Source organism: Pteropus alecto, unplaced genomic scaffold (genome assembly GCF_000325575.1).
Source record: "Pteropus alecto unplaced genomic scaffold, ASM32557v1 scaffold50, whole genome shotgun sequence".
Lineage (NCBI taxonomy): Eukaryota > Metazoa > Chordata > Mammalia > Chiroptera > Pteropodidae > Pteropus > Pteropus alecto.
In genome coordinates this window covers 12,984,260-12,999,239 of record NW_006431918.1, presented here as the reverse complement: position 1 = coordinate 12,999,239, position 14,980 = coordinate 12,984,260, and the positions used below count along the sequence as shown (strand labels likewise).

Sequence of the window (14,980 nt, the reverse complement as noted above, 5' to 3'; positions counted from 1 at the left end):
GGGCGCAGCGCCTGTGCCGCCTCTCCGTGTGGATCTGGCAGTCGGTCATCCACCTGCTGCAGATGGGGCAGGTGTGGAGGTAAGAGCACTGCGGGGGTGGGGGCGGGGGCCTGGCCAGCGGCCCTGCAGAGGGCCTCGCGGATGAGGCCTGAGCCCTCCGGGGCGCGCTCCTCCCTCGAGGTGCCTCGCAGGTAGGCTCCTCGGACGGGCCCGGCCCGGGGTCTTGAAGGAGGGGTTTGCCGCGCACTTCCCTGTGGTCTCTAAAAGACCATCGTGTGATCTGGATCATTGGCCACGCCTTTTGGCCCGGGGAGGCCCAAGTCCGCTGTTTTGTCTGTCTTCATCCCTGGTTCACGTTTAGCGGAGACCCTGCCTCATCCTTTTCCTCCCCTCCATCTCCATAGACCTCCGTATTTGTGTTGTCCCTTTCCCCTGTATCCCAAGGTAACCAGCCGCTAGCGCTTTTTATCCACCCCACCTCGCCTCCTTGGGGTGTGGGGGAGACCTTCCTTCTTCCTTCTTTAAGCCGGTTTGCACTCGGTTTTGTCCCCCAGTGAGACGTCCCCCCGCCCCCCCCCCCCCCCGGCTTCTCTCCGCAGTGGCCTGTGTGGGGCCTTGTGCAAAACCTCTCTGCTGCCTCTTCTTTTAGCACCCCTTTATTCCACGCCCCCTCCCCCCCTTCCTGCAATCCCATCCCCTACAAATGACTCCAAACTGCTGCTCTCCTTGAAGGAAAAATGACTTTTTTTTTTGCTGGATTAGACGTGTCCTTTTCTTAGTGACAGGTAGAATTGTATAGTATGCGATGGGTATAAGCATTTGTTTTTTAACTCTCACCTCCGGAAAATCAGACACCAGGTTACCTGTTCTGGTGGAACCTTGTTTTTGGTAGCCAGGCCACAGCTTAGGTGACTTACATTTACACAAGCCCCAAGCTTGGTCTTGCGGCCCTTTCTTCTTGTAAATTTCCTGTGTGTCAGGTGAATCCCTCAAACATCACTGGCAGATGTTCTTTTTGCCACCAGCCTTAACTGACTGAACGAAGGAAAGGATCCCATTAAAACCTTGGTAAATCTGTGCCATCCGACTTAAATCAGTGTGAGTGTAGTCTAGAAACAGTTTTGGGTAAGAGCATTTGCAAAAGAAAAAAGTCTTACTAAAGACAAATTACAAAAAGCTCTTCAGGTACATTGCTTCTCTGAGAAGACATTTTGCCTTGACTGCTTGACTCCTACACCTGAGATTTTAAGGCTCAGTATTTCAGTTAACCGAGATGTACTCAAGTTAACTGAAATGAAGTTGATTGTCTTGAATCGTTTGTCCAGAACACTATTTAGAATTTTAAATAAAAATGTTTCAGAAAGCACGTTTGAATTAAACGGAATTGTGAAAGTGAATGCAATAACTTTGTCCTACAGAATTTACATGCAGATTCCCGATAGGGAACTTGTCGGTGGTTCTTAATTTTCTTCATTCTCCCAGGGTTTTTACTAGTGTTCCTAGATAGAACCAAGCAGCCTTTTTGCTAGCTGTATTTGTGTGCAGATAATATGTTTCCTTCTGATAAGTTTAAAAGAAGAGGGGGAAATAAAATAAGAAAAAAAATCCCGATTGACGAACTTTTAGTTATTATGAGTATAGATTGGGGTCCAGTAAAACATTGAAATATATTTTGAATTTGAGATCTAAACTAAAAACACCCCTAAACACCCAAATCCATGCTGAATCACAGGTAGTATGTTTGATATTGGAAATATCTTTTTTGATTTCATGAAGGTTGATAAGGTGTAAAGAAAAAGTATGGGGAAGAGATTTTGAAATACAAAGAAAACTTAAAGAATGTATTTAATTTCTACTGATCAAGTCGAAGTCATCTGTCTCCATATCTTAGACATCTTTAAGTGTGGGCAAACAAAATCTTGGTGTCAGTTTAAAATTCCTGAGAGAGTTGTTTCTAATGTAATCCATCATAGCTATTAGTTATTAGCTCTGGGAACACAATGAAATTTAGAGTTCAGATTTACAAAATTTTTAGGCAGAATAATTCTAGTCCCCCTCCTAGCGCCCAACCTGACCTAAATCTTAATTGTACTTGGGCAAAGTAGAAGTCCAGATTTGGAACAAATTGAAAAGTACATTTAAGTAAATTTAGATTTTATAGTTGTTTAAAAGAGTGTTTTCCCAGACCGTCATTAAACTTTCAAGGTCTACAGAGATATATATATATTTTTAAAAGATGCTTGTGATTTTACTATGTCTAAATTGTTTTAGTCCTTTTTTAAGATTAGAGTATATGTTTAAATATTTCTTTAAGTTTTAGAAGTATAATGTGTTGAAAGACAGGTTAATTCAGCTAAGGTATTTATTCCGACATAGCTATACTTCAGAAGAAATATTTACTGAGGAAGGATTTTTAAATTTAATTTAATTTTTATTTTTCAGTTAAGTTTTGCTTGAAATACTCCAGGAACAGAATCTGCTCTTTAATACCTGGTAGGCATGTGGCATGCATAGAAATCATTCCTGTCTAAAAGATTTGGAGAAAGGTCTTTATTCTCTTGTTGTAATGTCTTGGCAAACAATTACTTGTCAGTGTGTATAAACATACATTTTCTCAGTTTTTACTGCAAATCTTTTAGGGTTACAGTTCTCTTAATTATATTTGTTATTTAAAATTTGCTATTTCATGTGGTCACGTGATACAGAAGTTAAGGTCTAGGAATTATGTCATTGATTTGGGCCACATTTCTAAGAAAAAATGTTGGTAAAGTTGTATATGGTCAAAATTGATTCCATTAAACCATGAATACTTGTCTCTTCACATGCTTTAAAAAATTTTTTTAAATGTGAAATTGTTTGACTTTTGCTTGGAGAAAGCACAGTGCTTATTTAGCACTGTGGGAAATTTAGTTTCCCTTGATAGTAGGATGGTAAACTTCTATGCATGTTGCCTTTCTTGTCAAGCTGGAAAATACTTGACACCTCTTTCACAAGTGACTATAGAATATAAGAAAATATTTTTGGCTGGGACAAAATGGGAGCATGAAGAAATAGTCTGTAGGCTGTTTTGGTTTCATGAACCTCATTCTGCAGAGCACTAGTATGATTCAGGTCTATTTAATTCATCTTTTGCCCTCACTAATTACTTAACATGTAATTTCCTGTATAGCTTTATGTCCTCTACTTTTCAGATGTTCTTCCCGGAGATAGCAGGTATATGAATCACTCATACTAGGAGTATGAGTCACACGGGGCTTCAATTTAGTATGATGTATTGTTATTAGAAAGCGAGGTCATTTTCTTGGAGAGTTAGACCTTAGAAACAGTTTGATTTAGTTTGCATATTGCATTGTTGTTTGTAAGTTTTTTCCTTCAACGTATGGGCCTTTCTTTGCTTTCGTGCTACCTTTGGGGGTGCTTAAGTGTGTCGGCGGTTCTCTGCAGTCAAGAAGCAACTGCTCTTTGACTAAAATTTCATCTAATATCATGATATCACAGCCAAGCCATTAATCTCCTTTTTTATTTATATTTTTTATCAATGTGTTTTCACCCTTCTATTTTACAAAGTAAAAAAGGAATTTACTTTACATCTTAATGGTATTTGTGATTTTTAAAGTGAACGTCAGCTTTTCTCATGGTAGAGGAGATGGGGTGGAGGGTTGCCTTCAAGGGAGAGAAAAAAGGCATTTCAAGTATCGTAATGGCATCATCAATCTGTGAACAGTCTAAAGCTTTGTTTTAGCATTTTTTTTCTTTTTTAAAACTGATATAAGAACGTAGCTCTATATAATCAGCAGCAAATGTTGCTGGGCTGGTGAAGAGGTGAAGGTGCTTTTTAAAATCCTCCCCTACCCCCCGCCCTATGTAGGGATACTTGGTATATTATGGCGCTTTGTTCTTGTTGAATATTGGTTCTTAACTCTGAAGAATAGAACAGTGGTTAGAATAGTGGTTCTTAACTCTGGCTGAGAATAGAACCTACTAGAACTTGAAAAAGAAAGAAACGCCGGAGTATTGCTGGACCTGCTGTAGAAGAATGCCAAGATGAGACCCAAGCAGTCTGATTTTTAGAAGCTCCACAGGTGATCAGATGGGCAGCCAACCTTGAGAAACACTTTTAGAATTGGGTTTCAGACTTGTTTCATTTGGAAATTGTGCTCTTAATAAATATGATGGAACAGTTGAGAATGGAATGATTTGGTACTGTGAAATTTGATTCCTGGACAACACCTTAACAAGACGACTTTACATCGGAAACATGAGTGTCTAAAAGTATTGAGGCTGTCTCAAGTGTATGCACTTACAGTACTCACTATTTTTTCCTTTGAGTATGGAACTTATTCTGAAATGATTTCTAAATTCAAAGTAGTCTTCAATAAATGTAGCCCACTACTCTGCTTTTAGTGTGATTCAGATTGTACTTTCATGATTATGTTGAATGTAAAAGTTATAATAATTTTAATTTTGAAACTATTTTCTTTATCTTGAGATAAACATAACTGGGGGTATGAGAGCTATTGGACTAAGTGATCTGTAATGTTCCTCTAGTTCTAAGATTTTGTGATTTAAGCAATTCATTTGTGTGGGGCCAGGGTACTAGTCACATTAAAAGGTTATATACGTTTATTTGTGTGTGTGTGTGTGTATGTGTGTGTAAAAGAGTAGCTTTATCTGCTTATTACTGTGTGGGGAATCTCAATATTGTAAAAATATCATTTTTTTTATTGTAGCCATAAATTTGATGGAATTCTGGTTCAAAAGAAAATGGGGTCTTTTGAGAGAAAACTTGAGAAAAATCGATCTGAGAAAAGTAAATGTGTTTGAGTGGTCAAACAACCTTGAAAAAGAAAAATGTTGAGACTTTATCAGAAAGTGGGTGTGCTATAAAGTTAATAATTTGAAAGATAAACAATGTGCCATTGGCAGAGGAATTAAGCAAGTAGGTAGTGAAGCAGAAAAATGTGGAATAAATTGACAGGTCTGTGGGAATTTAGACAGTAATGGTGGCATTTATAATCAGTGAATGGAAAAAAAGATAATTTTACAAATGATATTGAGGCAGTTGACTACCTAATTGGGGGGAAAAATTGATCTCTACCTTGCATAAACAAAAATTCTAAAAGAATGAAAGCTACAAACATAAAATATTAAACTCTAAAAACACTAGAAGAAAACTGTCAAGTAATAATTTTATGATCTTGCAATGGGCAAGACCCTTTGATAACCATCAATGAAAAAAGGGACAAATTTAACAACATAAAATCTCATTTAGCTACCCCTGCATCCTCTCCCACTGAAAAATTACAGAAGTACATGATTAGCTGTGAGGATGGAAGAATTAGATTTAGACTAGGAGTTACTTCGTAAAGGAGAGTTACTATGAAGAGAGCATCTCTGAAGATTATTTCTCATTTTTGAGTGAACAGAAACAGTAAAAACTTGACATTTATGGTGAATTTTAAGGGAAGGTGGTAAAAAAAATGGCATATGTTGAGTAAAATTGCAACTAGAGATGAATGATAGTTATTTCCAGAATGATCCAGAAACAAAACATCAAAATCTGTATTACAGAAGTCTAGCATTTTGGAAATCTAGCAGATACATGTCAGAAATCACAAGCAGTTCATTTCTGCCTTTAAACATCATTTGCTTGGATTTTGCCAAGTTTATCCATAAGGTCATACAGTTAGGCTTTTGTAATGAGTAAATTCTGGACTGTTGGAAAGATTCTGTGGGATGCAAAAAGAAACCGAGTCTTGAATGTTGCTTTTTTTGCCATAGGCTGGTTTTGCTTTGCAGTATATTCTCTGCAAACAAATTTTGTGGCTAAAGTTTTAGTTTAATCCCCCTGATGCTCTGTTTACCTACTCTCTTCTAGTCAAAAGTTCTGGATTTCTTATTTGGCTCTGAAAGTTACAGTTTAAAAAAAAATTATGAAAATACAGCCTCATTTAAGAAGTTCAGCGACTTTGTACTAGTTGTCGCCTAAAAACAATCCACTATTTACCACTGTTGGAGATCTGAAAAAGAGCAGAGGACGTTTCGTGGTAGAAAGGGAACATTGGAGTTGAGAAATCAGGTTTATTATCAATTCTGCAGGTTATGAAAATATCTCTGGCCTCAGTTTCCTCATATTTATTGAATAAGGAGTTAAATTGATCTTTAAGGTTTCTTCAGTTTTAGAAAGTCTATTATGGTATAGGTGTTAGCACTCAAGTTTTAAAGGAGGAATTTCAGACTCTAGTTTGAACAATTAAAATATTTTAAAATGTGTAGGTTTCCTAGGAACTGCTTTGAAGTCTTATCCTGTGTTATTCTGACTTATTAGTAAACAAATTCTCATTATTTTTAGTTGCTTTGCTGCCTCTAGAGGCATTTTATATATTGCTCTAGTTAATGTTAAAATTTACAGATTAGACTTCCAGAGAAACTTGTTATGCTGGTTTATTAGCTAATTTTGTGAATTTGCAATTTCAGCTAAAATTAAAGTTTTTTAAATTGCTTATTTTTTATAATCTGTTTTAAATCTTTTACTCTTAGATTAAGCTAAAGGAATGCATATCTAAGTTAGAGATTTTTGGAGTTTAGGGAATAATTCTAAGTGATTTTTTTTTTTTTTTTTTGCACACGTTTTTTCTTAGATAAAGGTATAGATGCTTTTTTGGTTCAAGTTGAATTTTTGGGAAAAATGGGATTTGCTTGGAGGATTCAGTTGATTATTGTTACAGTGGCTTTTTTACATTTATACATAAAATTCAACCTTTGCTTTTTCTTTTCTGTATGTCTAGTATAGGTAGATCTCGGTATCACATTGTTTTAATTTACCTTAAACCACAGTAGCTAAGGCATTTTACATATTGCCAATGAAAAGTTTCTCATATATCACTTTTATCCTGAAATATCAAACAAGTCGTTTTTAAAATAACTTGTTTCAAGTGCAACAGTTTTTTAAATTGTGGTCCAGACGCTATTTCTGTTTTATATTGGTTATCAACTTATAGTGCATGGACTGTATGCTCATCACTCATTTCTAGGAAGAAATTTGAATATTCAGTTCACAGAAAGGTAAACACAACAGTTTTCTTCATAGCATGTACTCTTGGAAGGGAGGTAGAGTTGATAATTATTGATAACCTTGGCTAGATGCTCTCAAAGAATCATTGGTACATGAAGTAGAAACTTTCTTTTTCACCATTTATGCGCCTTTTCATTCCATCTTAAATATACTAGAAACATGAAGAAAGATGGCAAAGATGAGGAAGATGCCAAACCCATAGCTTGAGAAGCCTGCGGGTAAAATAGAGCTGGCAGGGAATTGAGATACCAGGCCCTTACAGACAGCAGACACGCTCTGCTTTCTCTCTTCAGCCATGTTTCTTAGAGTGGTCAGAGAACCCCTCCTATTTGGATAGGCTGGGGCTTGTTAAATGTGGATTTATGGGTCTGTTACAGGCTTAAGGAATCAGAGCCCCAGGGGCTTTGAGCCAGCGAGTGCGTATTTTTGCTGTTTTATTATGGAAATTTAGAGAAGTAAAAGAGAAGTATATTGAACATCCAGAGTTAGTAATTAACACAGATAATTTTAACTCTCTGTGTGTATAATCTATATCATGAGGTTGTACCTCTCCTTACTTGACTTCAAGTAGAAAATAATTAGAGTAATTCTACATAACTACAGTAACTACATAACTACAATTGTCCCATCTAAGAATATTAACAATAATCATAATTTCATAATTCTATAAAATACCTAATAGTTGCTTTATATTCAGATTTGCTCAGTTGTCCCCAACAGTGTCTCATACTTTTTCCCACCTCCAAACAGATTTAATCAGATTTCGTGCATTGCTTTTATGTTTCTTTAACTTTAGAACAATTGTTACCTTTTTGCCCCTCAAAAAGTTGACTTTTGCAGAGTCTAGGCCGGTTCTTATGTATGTTCCACATTTTGGATTGCCTAATTGTTTCTTCCATGTTTTGTCTCCCTTATGTATTCTAAGGAAACTTGAAGTTGCTTCTATGGTCTTAATTATATTCAGGCTACATATTTTAGTCAAAAGTACTGCTTCCTACTTTGTATTTATGTCATATCAGGCACATGATATCTGGTTCATCCCACTATTAGTGATAAAAGTTTATCTCAGTTAAATTCTGACTTGTCAGATTTCTCTGTATAAAGGTACATTTTCCTGTTTACAGTCAGTAAGTAACTTGCGGATAATATTTTTACAAGGTGTCAATATCCTGTTTCCTTACAACCTTTTACCTAATAGTTTAGTGGCCATTTAGAATCCTTGCCTGAATCTATTATGAAATTGTTGGTGGGAGGTGAGATTGTATTTTAAACAAACTCTCTAGTAATTCTTACCTTCTCTAAAGTTTGAGAGCCATTTGCTCTACTGGAATCAGTACCTGAGAGGTAAACAAACAAACAAACAAACAAACAAACTTTCCTAAGAAGTTACTTTGAATAGGCACTGGTGGGTTTTCCATGGGTTGTCAGTAGACAGTTTAAGCTTCATGTAAGTTTTCGAGGAACAAAGTTTATGCCTCATGTAATAGCAATAAACTGAGGTAAGGGCTAAAGAAGTATGAGGAGAGTAGAAGAGGCCTGTAGAAATCACGAAGGAGGAAAGAAAACTATATTGAAAATGGTTTTTACAAATGTTGTCTCTTTAAATTTTCACATTTTTTATGCCCATTTTACAGAAGAAATGAGTTTAGAAAGGTTAAGTAATCTGAGAAATCGCTGGTAACTGATAGAAGAAGGTTTTAAGCCAGATTGCACTGATGGCAAAATATGTGCTATTTTCTACGTCAGACTTCTTTTGTAATGATCAGGAGCCTCTTCTAACTGATTACTTTGCTTTACTTTGGGACTTAGCTGTTCTGGCTTAATTGGAAGTGGAGGAATGATATTCTTGAACCACTGGGGTCTCTTGTGAACAAACTAAAGTTCTTTGAAACCTCTGATTTCTAGTCTAATGTATTGAACTCTGCAGAGACTAGGGAAGACTTATGACTCTTTTAGTTGATTGTAAGCACTAATGTTATTCAAATAGTTGAGTGGTACCACTAGGTCTGTATCTGTAGGAAATTATTTTCAGTACTTTACCCCAGTCTCTTTCTCAGGGTAGACATACCTTCCAATCCTGTGATTTCCACATTACAGACAGGAACATATAGGGTTGACAATAGCATCTTGGCTACACTTTAATCTTGCAGGTCCCACCTAAATGCTGCCTCCTATGATGGTTCCGCGTTGACATGTTGGAAACACTGAGAGCAGCAAGAGCTCTTTGCTTAAGATTATATAAAGCATTTGTTTCCAAACCTTGGCCGTGCATTGGAATCAACATGGGGAGTCAGATAGTGGGTTCCGCCATAAAAGAGTATGGTCTGGTATATCTGGGATGAGCCTTAGAATCTGTATATTTTAAAAGCGTGTGTTTTCAGCAAGTTCCCCAACCAGTGCACAGACAGGGATGAGAACCATAGTTGTATAGGCTGATTTCTACCCTTATTTACAGTGGTAGTTTTCAAGGAGGAGGAGTTTATTTTTAAAGTTACTTGGGAATTTTTTTTTCAGCTTAAGCACTAGGCATATCCAACGTAGAGGGGTGGAATGTATAAAGGAAGCTCTGACAGTGATTTTAATGAAACACCAGTATTTAAACAATCTCTGGTTACACCTTACTCTTAGCTGGAATGAATTGGTGAACGTGTTTATTAATCAAACAGTAGCTATATTTGCCACACATTATGGCATATGAGTTACCATATATCATAGTTAAGAGTTAGAATACTGTGAAGACATTTAACATTAAAATTGTATGGCATATAACTGAATATTCCTTTGACTCGGAAGCTTCTTTGAAAATTTGAAGTACTTCAAGGTCATTATTAATACGAATTAGCACTATTGGTGTTCCAGAAGTGCCAGGCTAGAGGTATTTTATTGTGTTGGGGAAATCGATATTCAATCCAGAGTGAATTTCATGTCTCAGATTTTGAGAAATGTTATAATTGTTGGAATTGGTGCCAAGGATAGGATTCCTAAAAAGAAACTGGTGAATGAAAGGGGAGAAGTGACCTAATAGGTATAAAATGGGTGTCATTAGAGACAGGAATGAAGGGAGCAGAGAAGAAAAATGACTTGCTTGAGATTCACGGGATTGAGTAGCTAGGGGAGGGGATAGGAAGAGATCATGTAGTATTTTGCTCTACCTCTTCATGCTGTTAAGATGTTATACAGTGGATCAGCAAGAACACTTAAAATCTACACAACAAAATAATATCCCTTTGTGCTCCACTTAGGAATGTACTGTTGGAATGGTGAGAAAACCAGAGCTCCTGGGAAGGTTGGGGTCGGAAATCCTAGGAAAGGCAATGGCTGGCAGAGACGGGGCACAGAGTGTATGGGCAAGCACAGTGTAGAGCATGTTGGATGCTCTGTGATTCTGAATCAAAGTGAACAAAACTCCAAATCTGTCATTTTGCTCGGTCATAAGGAATACAGCTTTTGAGTTGTCAACTAAATAGTAGTTATAAATAGCCCTGTGTATTTAGGATGCTGCCATTTTGCCTTCTGTAAGGCACTTTTCATCAAAGCTGACTCTGAAGGAAAAGATTATGCCTTCTCACAAAGAATTTATATAGTCAAAATTTAATCTATCTCAAATGATTTTACTTAGACCTAGTGGGGTAATGGTATGTCTTGATTGGAAGAAAAGAGAAGCCACATGAAGGATTTATTACTCTATTTGTGATTAAACAAAAGCCGTCAAAATGAAGGTGAAATAAAAAGCAATTACATTGTAAATTTGGAAAATAGAGCATTAGAATGTGTTTGTAGCATTCATAGACTATCTTTGAGGTTTCCACTGTTTAATAGATACCACATAATTTTTAGATAGTTTTCAAAATATAGTAGTTTAGGATTAAATGAGATGGTATTTGTCAGGCATGTTACAAGATTTTGAATCTGAGAGGCTGACCATTTGCTTAGCATTTGGAGTTCACCATCTCAGTTTGTGGTATGCTCATATCTACTGTAATGTGACACATACATTCCTGAAAAACCTCTCATTCTGCAAAATCATGCACTAAAAATAACAGGGCTGTGGAAAACAGGATTAAGAAGACTACTTAAAACTGTGTGACTTTGTAACCAGAGCACTAACAAAAACAATGACAATCCAAACAAAAATACTAGCATGATAGTATGGGTGACATTGTACTCACATCATACCTAGATGATTCTAGACCTTATTTTATCCTGGGACATGTTTTTGCTTTTTTAATATGTAGATTCTTGTAGGTATCAGTTTCTACTGGAGGCCAGTTTCACCAAAATTAAAGCTCTGGTCCAGAGTGTAGCCTTTATGCGTGTCCACAACATTACTAGGTGTGAAAAACAATGGATATTGAAGCCACTAAACCAGCTGCCACTGCTTGTACCAAAGGAAGGTTCTTTGGTAAGATTTTCACCGTTTTTCTTAAAGTCTTCAACTCCCGTCCCCCTCTTCCCTCATCAAGTCTTTCTCGTTATTTGTGAAAACTCTTGCCCTCCATAGCTTTAACATTATTAACATGGACTCACTCATGACTCAACAGTCCTTCCCAACATACTGTTGTCATTCCCAGTTTGCCAGTCGTGTGCGAAGGAATCCATGTTACAGAAGCATGCATTGTGGCATAACCCATGTATTTTTGAATCTGTGATGGTGTCAAGATGCAGCTATTGAAAATATCAAGGTTCAGTTATTTTGGGAAGTTCTAGTTTTGGAGATACTACAGAATTTCAAGATTAAGTGAAATTTGTTACTCTTCTCACGCTTTTTTGGCCCTTATGTAAAATAAAGAAGTGAAGAACGGCTATTTCAATCCACTTAAAAATTTTTTGCTTCTGTGGCATAATCATTGGTTGGAATGCGATAATGTCTCAATGCCATATCAGCACTTGAACTACGTATATGGAGCAGTAATGGTTTTAAATTTTGGTTCATTTAAAATGTGGTTATAGTGAGACTTTAAATTAAAATTCATCTGAGCATACAGTAAACAGAAAAAGAGCAAGAGTAGCCAGTTGTCAAGGAAAAGACTGATGAGTAGAATAAACAGACTGCTTACACCAATATAAACAATCTGTTTTCATAGAGTTTTCTTTCTTTTTTTTTTTTTAAGAATGCTTGGGAGACTTCCAAATTAAGTAGAAGTTAGTTAAATGTGAAAGGCAGCAAATATACAACATGTATGTTAGTGACTTAACAGATTGTTTCCTCAACTGTAATAACAAAAATTTCTGTGGCTTAACACAATAGAAATGTATTGTCTACTGTGAGTGGTGCTGGCTGATGGTGGCTCTGACATCCTTTAGGAATTTAACACCCTCAGCATTCAGCCAGTGAAAGGAAATGAAAATATGGATAAAGCATAATTGCTTCTTGGAAGCCCTAGCTTGAAGTGAAAGACATCACTTGTGCGAACATGCCGTTGTGGAGAAGTAGCCCTGTGACCATACCCAGACCCAGGGGCCTGGGAAATGCAGCCCTGCCCAGGCAGCAGCTTTGTGCCATTGAAGAGGAAGCTTGTGTTGCGGTGGACAGAGAGACGCAGAGAGAACTAACTCTGTGTTTGGACACTAGGTACCCTTCAGATTAAGGGAGATTGTGTGAGAGTGAAGTGTGTGTGTGTGTAATGTAAATTGTTATTGATTAAAGTGTAAAAGAGAATTTCTTTTTAAAACTTTGATTTAATTTAATATTTTAGGATTTGTGAGCCATTTCAGGCCTCTGTCTCATTGTACCCTTTAAAAATATTAAAACTATTTCTTAGCCTGAGAGTCATACAAAAGCAAGCCAACCTCTATTTTAATTGGTCAGGTAAAACAAATATTTAAATAGGCTTTTAAAAATATAAGTTTAATCATTTTAAGTATGCTCCATGCTAAATTAAAATATTATGAAATAATAGAGTTTTAAATAATTATTCTTAAGATGAAATTTTACTGAGATAAAAATGCCCTTTATAGGCTAAATAAAAAATATTATGGCCCTCTACCTGAGACTTAATGAATGTTTCAAGTCTTAAAAAATAGTTCATCTGGTTTAAGACAGTTTGAGATATGTGACCACAGCTGATATAACTAAAAAAACCATGTCTTGTACATGGGTGCCTTGTGCACTATTCCCCAGATAACTGCCCCCAGAAGTCACTCTTTGTTTTTCATCTGTTAATCATACAGGCCGCCAAATATATAACCTTAAAAATCTGTAAAATACATACCTAAATTTGGAAATTAATGCCAAAACTTTATACTGCTAAAACTTAATGAATTCTATTTGGTTTGTGTGTTAATAACCACTGGGATGGATATAAATTATCTAAAAACTTCCTATAAAGGTGTTAAAGCATCTAAATATGATTTAATGTTGAACTGAAACTAAAATGTTTTCATCAAAACATGTCACAATGTTTTATAAGTTCTTACAACAAATCCATAAAATATTTTAATAATAGAGACCTACTGGTCTAGTATTGAAGGTTTTAACAATCACCTGTTTTTAAGATACTTATTCTTTTAATGCCAAATGTTATTTAGGTTACATTTTCTGGTATTAATTGGCTTTTAAAAATTAGGTTACTAAAACATTAAAGAAATATATATTTATTTAAAGTCTTTAATAATTAAAGTTCTTTCAAATAATATTACCACTAATTGGGATTGTACCAGCAGTATAGATGATGAGCCTTGATTTTTTCCTTAGAAACCAAAATCTGTGACCTGTATGACTAAAAAGTAATTAGGATCTTCTCAGACTACTGTACATGAGAGATAAAACTGAAAATTGTAATAATTAGAATAAAAGCTATATACTAAGATCTTTAATGGAAGGTTGTACACTATTGTTGGGAATATAAAACAGTGTAGCCAAAATGGTGGTTCTTCAATTAAACAGAACATTACATACGATCCAGCAGGTCGATTTCTTGGGTATATACCCAAGAGAAGTGAAACCAGGGACTTGAATAGATATTTGTACACCTTTGTTCATAGCAGCATTATTCATGATAGCCAAAATGTGGAAGCAACCCCAGTGTCAGTGGATATATTAATGGATAAACAAAATGTAGCATATTCATACAATAAAATATTATTCAGCCTTAAAAAGGAAGTAAATTCTGACACATGCTACAACATGATGAGCCTTGAGGACATGGTAAGGGACATAAGCCAATAGCAAAAGAATAAATACTGTATGATTCCATTTATATGAGATATGTAGAGTAGTCATATTCTTTGGGACAGAAACTAGAATTGTGTTTGCCAGGGGATGGAGGAAGGGAGGAATAGGAAGTTAGGTAGAGTTTCAGTTTGAGATGAAGAGTTCTAGGGATGGATGCTGGTAATGGTTGCATAACATGGTGAATATATTTCATACCACTGAACTGTACACTTAGAAATGGTTACAACCGTAAATTTTATGTTTTATGTGTTTTACCATAATTAAAGAAAATCAAATAAACCCATCAGATACTTTCAGTTCTTCCTAGACCTACCCTCAACTTAAACAAAATTTTTTTCTCATTCTTGCCCAGGACTTTTGCCAATTTAAAAACAAAAGCAATACTAATTATGTCCACATAGCCAACCCATTTAGATCAAGGCATACCTCTTACCGCTGCTGGGGACCAGTCTCAATAGTGTTACCTAAAAATATTATTTAAAAATTGCTCACTTCCACTTCTATAACACAATGTGACCATTGCCAGGTAAAAAGTTAGTCCTAATATTAGTCTCCACCGTGATACATGTAACGTCTTGAGAAAAGTGCTTGATACACAGTAAGAGCTCACTAAATGTTAGATATTAATAAATAGCTTTTTTTTACCTGGCCCACAATATTGAAAATTGTACCTGGCATTGATTAAGGTTCTTTCTACCTGGTCAAATTTTCCTCCTTTCTGTGAGCCAGTC

General features: G+C 36.0%; 1 protein-coding gene across 1 annotated transcript in view; it reads left to right on the top strand.

The window, feature by feature from the left end:
* The window catches only part of XKR6 (XK related 6), a gene marked incomplete at its 5' end in the record, with an annotated part of 249,686 nt that overhangs the window by 300 nt on the left and 234,406 nt on the right, over positions 1-14,980 (top strand). Inside the window, 1 exon segment of the mRNA XM_025042370.1 lies at positions 1-79. This exon segment is cut by the window's left edge and continues 54 nt beyond it. Within this exon segment, the coding sequence (XP_024898138.1) occupies positions 1-79 (79 nt within the window).